Here is a 12,023-nt window from a genome sequence, read left to right as displayed (position 1 = left end):
TCTTCTGTCTCACCATACATGAAGTGTGCAGATTTACAACCACATAACAAGGCTTTAAGCTCAATCGTGTGTGATCCAGGATGAAAAAACCCGTCTTCCTATCTCTACGCTACAATATGCTGCTTCTGAAGATTCTATTGCTAGTGATTCAAAAAATGAGCCTGAAGTCACCATGTCAGAGCCACTTGGGAAAACCAGAGGTATCCCCGTGGCAGCTCTGTTCCTTGATGACTGCTATGATTTTTAAGATCTCCTGGTATTTGCTCAAATTAAAGCAACCTTTGGTGTGAATTGCTTCTTCCTGGTGCTTGGGACAATTCTAACCCTAGAAATGTGGTACCTTTCTCCTCCTAAACCACATGAGACTTAGTCTACTAGATCTGTCTTAAAGCAGAGCAAATGCAAATGAGAGAAACATTTGTCCCAATAACTAGAAACATGTTAAGAAAACAAAGTTCTGTTTCTTACAGGATGGTCGGCATCCAATTCTGCTCCATAGCTTAGGATCTGATTGGCAAACCTGTCCAGCTCCTGGATACTTCTTGGGAACCATGGCACTGCAAAAGAGAAAAGAAATAGAGATTGGTATATTTCTTCATTCCTCGGACTGGGCCTTATTCTGGTCTTTCCACGGTTTCATTTTAAATACAAAGAAACATATACAAGAGGCTAAATTCTCTGGGCACCGATGGCCTTTCTCTGTAGCAGGAGGCAAGAGCAAACCCTGAAAGTTGACTTGAATTTGTGGATGGTTTGCACTGTTGGAAGAATACAGAGTATCAGGAATATCTAGCCCTTGGCGCAGATTTGGCTTGTAATGTTTATGATTTTCTGTTTATTATTCTGGTTTCTTAGCTTACCAAAATGTAGGAATTTTTCCAGAGTATCCTTACTTTCACAGTAACTAGAATCATCCATTTCAAAGGAACAGCAAGAAATGGATACAGGATTATATGACCCTCTGAAAATCTCTTTCTAATACTTATTTGGTGGCCTCACTTAAGCTATGTTGCTGAAATAAAATTATAAATGGCACCCTAATACCTCAGGCTAGCATGCTGCAGTCGTTACACAATTATGCATTCGATTAACATTCTGGGCCTGGTTGTCTATTGCCTTGTAATTCACATATTTTATACACTTCCTACGGAGCAGCCAGAACACCAGAAATGAAATGGGACCACACGAACTACACAGCATCCCTTCTGTTACCGAAGTACATAAGGTAGAGAGCAAAGAAGAATCACAGGGCTTTCCAGATGCAGTATGTTCAGACAGGGGAAAGCAGAAGGCGAGTGCACTCTGAGGAGAGAGTCTTTGAATCTTGTGAGGTACGTGGAGCAGTCATCCCAGGACAGACCTCCTTCCTGGAAAGGTGGGCACAGGTGTATTGACCTCAGTGGAAGCATTCCTTGTCATTTTATACTTTATTTCATATGATGTTAATTATTTCCTGCATATAAACATCATTTGTTTTTATTCTCCTTCTCCAGGTCACATAGGATTTTATAGCTCCCTGTCAGACATCCATCTGCCATCCTTTGTCCTGGCTGAGACCTTGTTTATGTATTTCAAGCACAGAAACTGGGGGTCATCTTTAAGCACTCTCATCACTTATCTCTGCACCACTTTCAGTTCTACTATACTTCTTCTGAGGAAAGGACACAAGGCCTCAGTCTAAAGATGTGTCCCATGTTCAGGCCCTGCAATCACATCCTATATGCTTCCCACACTGACTACAAGTCAGCTCCATGGACTCTCAGGCTACTATGACCCAAAGGTCTGCTGGTCAGAGCCCAGGACTCCGAGCAGTCTCTCTGTCAATAAGATGTTGCAGTTCATTTAGTGACTTTCTTGTATGAATTGGTGCTGCTTGCTCAGTCAGTGCTTGGAAAACAGCTCGTTTCCCTGTGCATCTCTCTGCTCGGCTAGGAGCACTGCCACTCAGCCACACCTCCCCATTGGATTTTGGATTCTGTGCCAAATTAACCTGATCCCCAGCCAGCAGCTGCTGTATGAGCTCCCTGCAGCGCCTCGTTGATGGGGCTCATCCCAGACCTGCATGGACCACCTACAGGGTAAGAGGATCACTCTGTTTCCAGGATTATTTGGCCTTGTTCTCTGCTGAGCCAAACAATGCAGAAGACACTTGTGGCACTGGGTTTCTGCGAGACACCTGCACAGACAGGCCAGCACAAGAACAGCAGATATACAAGGCACGCTCTGGGGGGCTACAGCTTAGCCCCACAAAGAGTCCTCGTTCCCCTTGACCTCCTGTCCAACCGCCAACCTGGCTCCATCCTGTGGAGCACCCAGACTTGTTTCAGGCAGGCCAGGGAGAGCAGGCAGCTGGTGGCTGCCAGCCAGGGAAGGTCCCGGGCTGCCCGGGCTGCAGAGACCCAGCCCGATGGCTCGGCACTGCTCCCGGCCAGCAGAAGTGGGTTTTAATTCCTGCCTTTCCAAGCTGTGCACCCTTCTACTTCGCCCTAAAAGCCAGGCCTGAAAAAGTCACTAGATGGCAGCAGCAGCCCCCGGAAGATCTTCCCTAAATTACTTATTTGATGGCTGTACCACTAACTCTAGTTTCTTCAGAAATTCTCACCTTACCGTTAGCATCTTTCTGGCACCTCCAGCCCCTTGACTTAAACCAGCCAGAAAGAGTGAATAGAAAAAGGTCTGTTTGTGTCCCAGAGACGAGTCACTACTCACACCATTTAAAGGGTGAGCACACCCAGCCATCCTGTCCCCATTTTCTACATAGGCAGACAGGCATTGGGTTTATCTCCTAAAAAGCTCTGCCACTGAGATTTATGTCATGGTGAGGAAATCACTTCACTGTTTTGTGCCTTAGGGTCCCCACTATCAGGTTGGGGTTAGGCACACTGATACATGTTTTGGGAATAGGTACTGGAAAAAAAAGCTGTCTGGCAGCCCTACGGCAACAGATTTGTTAGTGTGAGACTTAATAACCACTATTCTCAGGGATGCACTGTTAGCTGAAGGCTTTGTGCTGTGCAGGCAGACCGGTGGGAGCTGAAGGCTGCAGTGGATTACAGCAGCAACATCTGTAGGCTTTTGCTGCCCTGAATCAGAAAGGGCTAGGTGGATGGGGTTTAAATCACCACGACTTCAAAAACTGATAAAAAAGATATCTAATAGTGACTTAATTTCATTAAATACATTTTATTCTCAAGAGCTCCAAAATACTTGTTGTAGAGATCATTATAAACTGTGTGACAGATTGGCTCCTGGGCTGATGCAGGATGCTCACCACCCAGGTCCTCCAAGACACCAGCAGTAGCTAAGAGAGAGCAGCTCTAAGCTTGCAGAGCTGGCTGAAAGTGGCAGGCTGTGAAAGAGATATCCTGAGAATGTTTAGTGCACAGCTGATGTTAGGTCAGGTCCTGGAAAGTCCTGAACCTTCTCAGCTCTTGTGGAAACAAGAATCTAAGGTGCTGAGCTCACCCCCAGGGCAGGTACTGCACTAAGTCCACACAGTCCACATCAGGGACCAGGGTCTGAAAAGGCTACTGGGTCTTCTGCCTAGCCATGGTGTGCCAGGAGGCTGTCCCCAACCCTTCCAGAGACTATTTAAAAGATCAAATCAAATTACCCCCTGGCTGAATCTATCCCATATTTTGTTTGCAACATCCTCCTCCAGCCCCGTTCGCCAGACTCGCTGTCTGTCTGCCATTAATGAATTGCCAGGGCAAGCTGTTGCAACACTGGGCCTCTGTGAAGGCCTGAGGAGCAAACATGGGCTGATCAGTAATAAATATTGATTTGTCTGTAAGTGAAACAGCAGCATTTATGGGATTGTGCTGGACACCCAAGTGGTGACCAAATTACCATGGGGTCAAATACTTAGCAGAATGCTAATAAGCCATTTATGTGAGGGGCAGCAAAGCAGGGGCAGCAAGGACTTCTGCAGAACTCCTCCATTTGGACGATTGTGAGGAGGGTCAAAGACAGGTCTATGCAATTTATAGCAGTCCGAGGTCCAGGTTTAGCCCTTTTTTAAATGGTCCCAAATGCTTTGGCCTGCCTCAGGGTTTAGCAAACAAGGCCCCTACAGAACCTCAGCCTCCAGCCTGTCTCAGAAATGCAATAAATTGTCTGCATTTCCTTAATGCTGCAACACAATAATATTTAATTCTTTTTAGTCATGGGCTCTGAGTGGTCTGCAGATACCCAGCCTGTTTCCAAAAAGAGCCATGAAGAGATGCACTGTGTTTTCATAACAAATCTTTCCATCTCTACAAAGGGCTTTTGGCCCGGTGACTGCCAGCCCTTCTCATCTGAAGCTCTGAAACTACCTTTTGGATTTAGAGCATCTTGCTGGTTTGCTCTTAGCTCAGATTACACTGTTGTATTTGTAACTATTTTAGTGTGCAAATGGGAAACCAAAATTACATTTTGAATCTGAGAGGAAAGACACGAAAAACAGAGTGCTTGGATGAAAAATAAAAGGCACCGTTAATTTATACCTTGCCCAACACACACACAAGTGTTTAATGCTGAACTACACAGAAGGGGCAAGACAATAATTTTTTTTCTGACAGTCCACAGAGCACTGTACCAAGAACAGGACTGTGTGGTTCCTGCAGGAAACTGAGCAAAATAGGGCTTTTTGCTCAAATCATGAACATAAGCAGAAGGAAGCCTTAACAAAGGACAGAGAGCCTTGATGAAAGGAATCAGTCTTGTGGATGTTCAGACTGCCTTTAGGAGAAAAATTTCCCAGCCTTTACCTGCCAACTGAGAGGAGCATGACAACGTCTCCATAAACTGTTCCTGAGATTTTGCTCCCTGGAGGCATATTGCTCTCCTTCTCTAAGGCAAGACAAGGCAAGGCAAGGAGCAAAAAGAAATACCAGTCTTCCTCTCTTCCCTTGGCAATAAATTGCTCACACTTTACATTATTTCTGTATTACTGAAATTAACAAACATGTCCTCTCAGACGGAAGAGGATCAAGTCCCTTTCTGCGGCGCTGATAGGATAATCTAGTTCAAAAAACCTTTGATCAACACAGCAACATGCAGCAAAATCCTAATCCTGCAGCTGACCACGGGAGTTTTGACTTCTGTGAGGTCAGAATTTCACTCACAAGACTTTCCTGGCTGATATTTAGAGCTGTATCTCTATCCAGTTCTGGCTTATGCTTATACACAATTTTATTATTTAATAAAGTTTATTATTAACTACTTTAAAATATTTTTAAAGTAATCACAAGCCCTGCTAGGCTCTGTAGATTTCTTCTGGAAATAAAAAAATCCCCAAAAGAGAACATCTTTGATTTGACAAGATCATAAATCACCTAATCAACCTTTTGTCCCCATGTCTCATGAATGGAAAGAACTGACTCCAAAGAGTATCTGCCTTCTTCTTTTTTATCTTCAAATGTAATGTCATGGGTAGGGCACAAAGGAAGCGGTAAAAGGATTACCAGCATTGATCTCAAGAAGGTATTAATGTCTTTTCATGTTGTTTCTAGGAAGGAAGAGGAAGATCCAGACCTAAAGTATTTAAAGTCTAAAATCCTATTACAATCACATCTGTTATTTGAAGAGACATTTAAGTATGTCTCAGACTGGATGCTGGGCAGCCACCACTGTACTGAGCAGCCTTAACTCCAGCAAAAATCTCTGAGAATTAGTAATGTGGACAACTCATAAAATCTTTCTCTATTTGAAAGCAGAATTACAACTGAGGTCCCTGGGATTTCTTCCAGGAGCAGAGAGTTATTTCTGCTCCCACCAAAGCTGGTGGCAAAGCCTACCCAGTTTCAATAGCAGCAGTGAGGGATATCCACAATCCCAAAAAGCAGAGAGGCGAATGTCACCTGTGTGAGGGACAGTGGGGAGCAAGGGCCATGGCCACCCACCGAGACTTTTTGTCCCCACCTCTCATCTCAGCCCAGAGGTGTAAGGGTCCTGCAAGGATGTGTCTGCAGCAGCCAACAGCCAGGGTTCATGAGACTAAAATCAGAAAATAAATCAAGGTGTTCAAAGGGACGTGTCAGCCCAGGACCACAGGAGGGCAATTCCTCCTCCTGCCCCACAAAGATGCCACCACTTCATGCCAGGCTCTTGGCACATCCAGTTGTGCCAGGTTGATTTGTGAATTCCCAGAGAGATTTGCCAAGGCGGAGACACTGCAACAGTTTCCTTACCACTTTTTGTGTTGCTGTGGTGCCCTTTACCAGTAGTTCCTACCTCCATAAGGAGAATCTGGAAGGCAGCTAGACTTTGTGTGAAGTTTATGAAGAATCAGGAAATGAGCAGAGAAGGCTGTGATTGGGCAGGTCACTTCACAACCACCAAAAAGGCTAGTCAAATGAGGAAGAGCATCTTGTGTTCCCAGTGTCAAAGACAGGCAGGTACAAGTAGAAGTCTTCAGCTCTCAAAGAGACACCGGGTCAGAGCAGGGCAGCCCTGCAGTGCAGAATTGTGGAGCCCAGGAAATCTCTACCACTCAGGACAGATGGCAGTTTAGCTAGTCCTGCCTTTTGTCAGGGGACAGTCCACATGACCCCTTGCAGGATTTTCATCTCCATCTTCTGTATTAAAATTTTACATCTATTTTTAAGATACCTTATCTGAATTGTAGGGTGCTCACCGGTCAGCAGTGAGTGTGTCTGTATGGACTGACTCTGAATAGACTCACTGTGTAAGACAGCAAAGTCTGACTAGGTTCACAGCGGCTGTGTATCATTAAAAAGTTAAAAATACAGCTTCTTTTCACCTGAGTGCTCTCTGGGAGAAGTGTTCAGAATAAGGCAGTCCCCCAGCCAGGACATACATGCACAGGCATTGTAGATGCCTCCAGGACACCCTCATGGTGAGCTCCCTTGGGACTCCAAGGAGTCATCCTTCCTTAGGAAGGTGAAAGCAGTCTTCAATAGGTGGTATTTTTCCACAAAACCGCACTGTAGAGGCCTAACTCTGCTGGCCCAGATTTATTGTGAGGATGGGATGGGAGGGAAAATGAAGCAGATCAAGGCCTGGATTTCTCAGGGGAATGGATCTACCATCTGCAAGCCAAGTCCATGCACACACCTGCAGATTTGGCTGGAGCTGCCCTTGTAAATTGTGATTGAGTTTATATGGGGTTTTTCACTCAGGGCAGACAGTAACTAGACAGATGTAGTGCATCTCACATGGAGAACCTTGTCTCTCTTCTTCTAAGTTCTCATGTGGACAGACAAAATAGGAAAAGACTAAGGGTGTACAGGCCCTGCAGTGGCTTTCAGTGCTCAGTGGTCCAAAAGCTATGGGTTGGTAGGCAAAAATTCAGGTCATATGTCATTTGGCTTGATAAACTAACATACCTATGTTAAACATGGTAGTTTGCATCCCACCTGCACCTTTGTTATTCCTTCACATTACAGGTGCGCATCAAGAACAAATGTTGCCACCCTGCATGACTTACCAAAAGCTGTGTATATAAATGCTGCCTGTTCTAAAACACAACAGAGACCTGGAGCAGAAAAATCAATGTACCTACAACTTCCTGCACCATTGATTAGAGATTTCTAAGTTGAGCCCTCAGCCTGCAATTGCAATCATCCTTTGATCCCTGTTAACTTCTGCAGGTAGTCTAACAAGCTATTGCTGCAAGGCTGTTTTTAAGAGACTGAATGCTGCCAACCAACCAAATGATTACATAACACCACAACACCATTCCCCAGGAAACATAGAGAGGAGCGTGGTAAAAGGTGGAGCATGGCAGTTTACACTGAGAGAAAATCTTCATATGAAAAAGCTTACAACATAGGCAAAATAGGCAGAGGGAGGGAAATGCAGCCATACATGAAGAGGAATTCCTTTGCTACAGGAAAAAAAAAATCATTGAAGTAAGTGGTGTAATTATTCCTTGTCAATATTACCCTTGTCAGTCTGTCCTTACCAGTGTCCTTCTTCTTTGTTCGTGAAAGCTCATGGACTGTTGCTCCGATATCATTTCTCAAGGACTTGACGATCTTGTCCAGAGCTGGAACATTCTTGCCTTCCAAGTTAATGAAGAATTCATACTCATCTTTGTTGAGACGGGAAGGTCGAGACTCGATGTGGGTCAGGTTTATATCTTTTTCCTAAGAAAGAGATTTTTTTCCACAGGTTTTAGGGGAAGAAATATGACATAAAGACTAGCTAAAATTCATGTGTTAGACAAAAACCCATACTATACAATCCAAATAATTGAAAATTAGAGACTTGCCTCTCATGGCCACTGGACTGAGGACTTTCACAACGGGGAGAGAGACAAAAAGGAGGAATGAAAAGGTTGTGGGATTCACTCTTCTTGTGCAGAGCACAAACATAAAGACTAAGCACTACATAAACCCTTGAAAAAGGTGGAAGCAGGATACAAATTGTAAACAGGCTTTTTATTGTAAATGGTGCCTCCAGAATTGCAGGTACATGATAGGAGCTTGTTTGTGGGGGCAAGAATATTTCCTCAGTATCAACATGGGAAGAAGGCATTGCCCTGTAGAGAGCCCTCTTATGAGAAAGTGAATGCTGTGTTTATGAGCATCTCAGATTGAAAAAGCAAGCAGCTGGGCACCATATGAGATACGCTTCTGCCAAGCCACTGCAGTCACCTGCAAAGCCACCTGCAGAGTTTCCAGGGCTGTGAGCAGGTGTTAGGCAGAGATCCAATGGGAAACATGGTCTTGCATCAAAAAGGCAGCCCAGGTTTTTTCAAATAAAAATATGGGTGTTTTAAATCACAAAGTCACAGAATTTCAGAGTTGCTGAAGTTCAACAGGGTCTCTGGAGATCATCTAGCCCAACAGTCTGCTCAGGCAGGGTCCGCTGAAGCAGATTGCTCAGAACTGTGTCTAGTCGGGTTTTGACCGGAGTCTTTTCTTTAGCATGGAAATTCAAATTCTGCCTCAGCAAATATCTTCACTGACCAGCAGCAGTGACTCCTAGCTCTGAAGAAAGAGATCATGAGTATGGTCAGTGGGTACCTGACCTCAAAACACAATGCCATATCAATATGCAAAGCAACAAGTAGCTAAAGATCCTATTTTTTCCAGTCCCTTAAACACAAGTCCAGGAAAATCTATTTCAACTTACCAGAACTCAAATGTTTTGCTCAAATTTCAATATGAAAATATTACCTTTTTTATTTTCTTTCTTTTTTTTTTTTTTTGTAAGAAAAGACTTTTAAATAGATTTCAGTTGGTGCTGATTTTACCAGACTGGAGCCACAGCCACCACCAGATCTGGGCTTCTATCCTCTGAGAAGAATAGACAAGGGCCTGGAGAAAATTTGGGCTTGAATATCAACCCAGAAGAGTCAGAGGGACTGACACACAGTGCTCGGCAGCCCTGGAGAAGCTGCTGGTTTGTGCTTTCAGGTTTAAGAAGACCCCAAGCTACATGGGTTGAAATGATGGCCCTGCTGGTGTCAGTGTCAACCCCCCTGCTGTAGTGGGGTCAGGATTTCATCCAGGAAGAAACATTGCAAGGATCTATTTGTGACCTACAGGGAAGAAAGAGGGCAGCTTTTTTTCTGTACCTCCCTCTAGTTTGAGCTTCTCAGGCGCTTTAAGGTTTTCTTTGCTCCTCTCAGTGCTTGCACAGTGCAGGGGGGCATCTGGCCATCAGTGGCAAAGGCGCCATTCACTCCACCACAAAAGGCAGTTTATTACTCAGTAGGAAACAGCATGCATGTCATTCCTCTGTTTCCTGAGTGTCGCACGCTACAGATGAACTTAAATTGTTTGGCTTGATACCAATACAATAAGTTGAAAAGGTCAAAAGCGCATTCACCAACTGCTGCTCTTGAAAGACTCTGTCCTCGCAGGCCGGCTACAGGAGAGAATGGCCGCCACTGTCCTGGGCCCTGAGGACAATTTGCTTTAGGCCTCCACAGCCCCATTTCACAAACAGATGACACATTGTATCCTCTGCTTGGTGAGGCGGCACAGAGCTGGAAGTTGAGATGGCTGGGGGCTGGAAAGCTTTTGACAGACACAGGGGGCTGCCAGCGCCTTCTCTACGGCTGCACCATGGAGCGCAGTGTGACAACATGGGGCTGGCACCCAGGGCCTGGGGCAGTTTAGCTGCTCTGCATAGGTGGAGAGCAGATATAAAACCTTTCCCTCTGAAAGGCCCAGCTCAGGCATTCTGGGTCACTGCTTTACTTTTACCTTGCACTGATGTGTTCACAAGTCATATTCAGTCTCAGTGTAGATTCACAGGGTAACGGGGTCCCTGGCCCTGACTGGCTTTCTACATCTTAAGAGACGCTGTTAGACATTATCCTCTCTTTCCCCCACCCAGCCACAAACGTCTATCCCTGCCTCAGCATCCCTCATCTGGAGATAGCAGAGCTGTTTGAGAGATCATGTGAGTACCTCAACCATATCCTTTCATCCTTGAGGGTTTTTTTGGCCAGGTGATTTTCCTCTGTGCCAGCTTTCCGACCTGCCCTAGTGAGCAGCTGCACCAACAGTGGTGCCCACAAAATGGAGGGAATTATGAAGGGGTTGGGAATGAAGCAACAAGCTACCTACAGCTCAGCTCAGCTGTGGTATATCCTGCTCAGCAATGTGAAAGCCAACCTGCTATGTCTTTGCACCAAGGCTTTGGGACCTCACAGCAGAGAAGCTGAAGCAGGAACCTCTCTGGTCACTGTTTTCAAAGCAAGAATTCAACAGCACAGATCCAGCTCCCTGAACTGGTGCTCCTGTAAAAATATGCTCTCATACCCTGTGCCTTGCTACTAAGTCCCCAATTTCAAAATATTTACAATGGCTCTGTTACTAGAGTTGCTTTAGAAATCTCATTTTCATTCTAGTCCAACTGCTCCATCTAGTGTTTAATCTTCATAGTTGCACATTGTTCAAAATGCATCCTCAGTATTGCCAAATCTTGTGACTGCATGGGGTTTCTCATAGTAGTTGATGATTTATTTAAATCTCCATCTTCTGGAGACAAGTAGTTACCTGAGAAAGGAGAATTTGGGGGGTTGTTTAGTTTTTTATTTCAAAGTTTTCAATCTGCTTTTTTTTTTTTAAAAGTAAGATTGAAAATCTTGAAAATATATGCCCTCAAAAGGTAGCTAATAAAAAGGCCTGCATTTATTTCACAGGGCTTCATGATTTCTGAGCTATTTTTTGTTGATGGAAACTAATTCCTAACTTAACTGGTTTTGGAAGATCTGGGCTGTTACACTTCGAGGCTGGATTGATACCCTAAGTAACTATTTACACTAGTCTCTTCTGCCTTTCCTGTTTTAGCCCATGGCTTGGTATTCAACATGACTTTGCTGAACTCACCCCATCAAGGTTGGTGCTTCTGTAGTTCTCATCTTTATGACCAGCACAGAGGTTGTCCTACATGGACACATCCAATCACACAACTACGTACCTGCTGGAGTGCTTCTGTGTTGGTAGAGGAGAGGTAGCTCTTCATTTTGCATTTATTTCAAAGCAGTGTATTAGGCCATTTTTAATACACTTTTTAGCAAGTATTAACAATTCAGAACAGATTTTGCCTTGAGGATTAAGGGTAGAATTAAGTGTAACACTTAATAGAGATCACAGGGGTACAGTACTGCCAGATGTCTTGAAGTTAGCAGAATTCACTCCAGATTTCTTGGTTTTCTTAAAACCTCTGCTCCAAAGGTGAACTATCTCAGCTTTTATTATTTTAATATCCAAGTTAATTGTATCTCTATCACTCCCCATTATACAAAGAAGTGCCAAGATGTGTTCTCGGAGCCCAAAACTCAACTTCAAAATAAGTCTGTGTAAGTCATGATTTTTGAATAACAGGGATTAGCGATAGAGATATCAATTCACACCAGAAGAAATGGTGGATGCAGGGGGGAGATTGCCCATCTCCCTGCCATACCCCACACTGCTGGATCTCAGCTTCAGCAACCTCTCAGAGGCCATGAAGCTGCTCCTGGCACCTTCCCCAGCTTATTCCAGCTATGCCATCCTGACCAAGCATCTCCAGGGCTGGAACTGCCCCATACTAGAGGGATAAAACTATGCTATTAT

General features: G+C 44.5%; 1 protein-coding gene across 1 annotated transcript in view; it reads right to left on the bottom strand.

The window, feature by feature from the left end:
- The window catches only part of PAH (phenylalanine hydroxylase), a gene marked incomplete at its 5' end in the record, with an annotated part of 36,032 nt that overhangs the window by 13,490 nt on the left and 10,519 nt on the right, over positions 1–12,023 (bottom strand). The window contains 2 exons of the mRNA XM_084270872.1: positions 469–557; positions 7,910–8,093. Coding sequence (XP_084126998.1) covers positions 469–557; positions 7,910–8,093 — 273 coding nt within the window. The remainder of the gene's footprint in view (positions 1–468; positions 558–7,909; positions 8,094–12,023) is intronic.

Source organism: Gallinula chloropus, assembly GCF_964237585.1.
Source record: "Gallinula chloropus genome assembly, chromosome: 1".
Lineage (NCBI taxonomy): Eukaryota > Metazoa > Chordata > Aves > Gruiformes > Rallidae > Gallinula > Gallinula chloropus.
The sequence above is the reverse complement of the archived record's forward strand: the minus strand, read 5'-3'. Positions and strand labels throughout refer to the sequence as shown.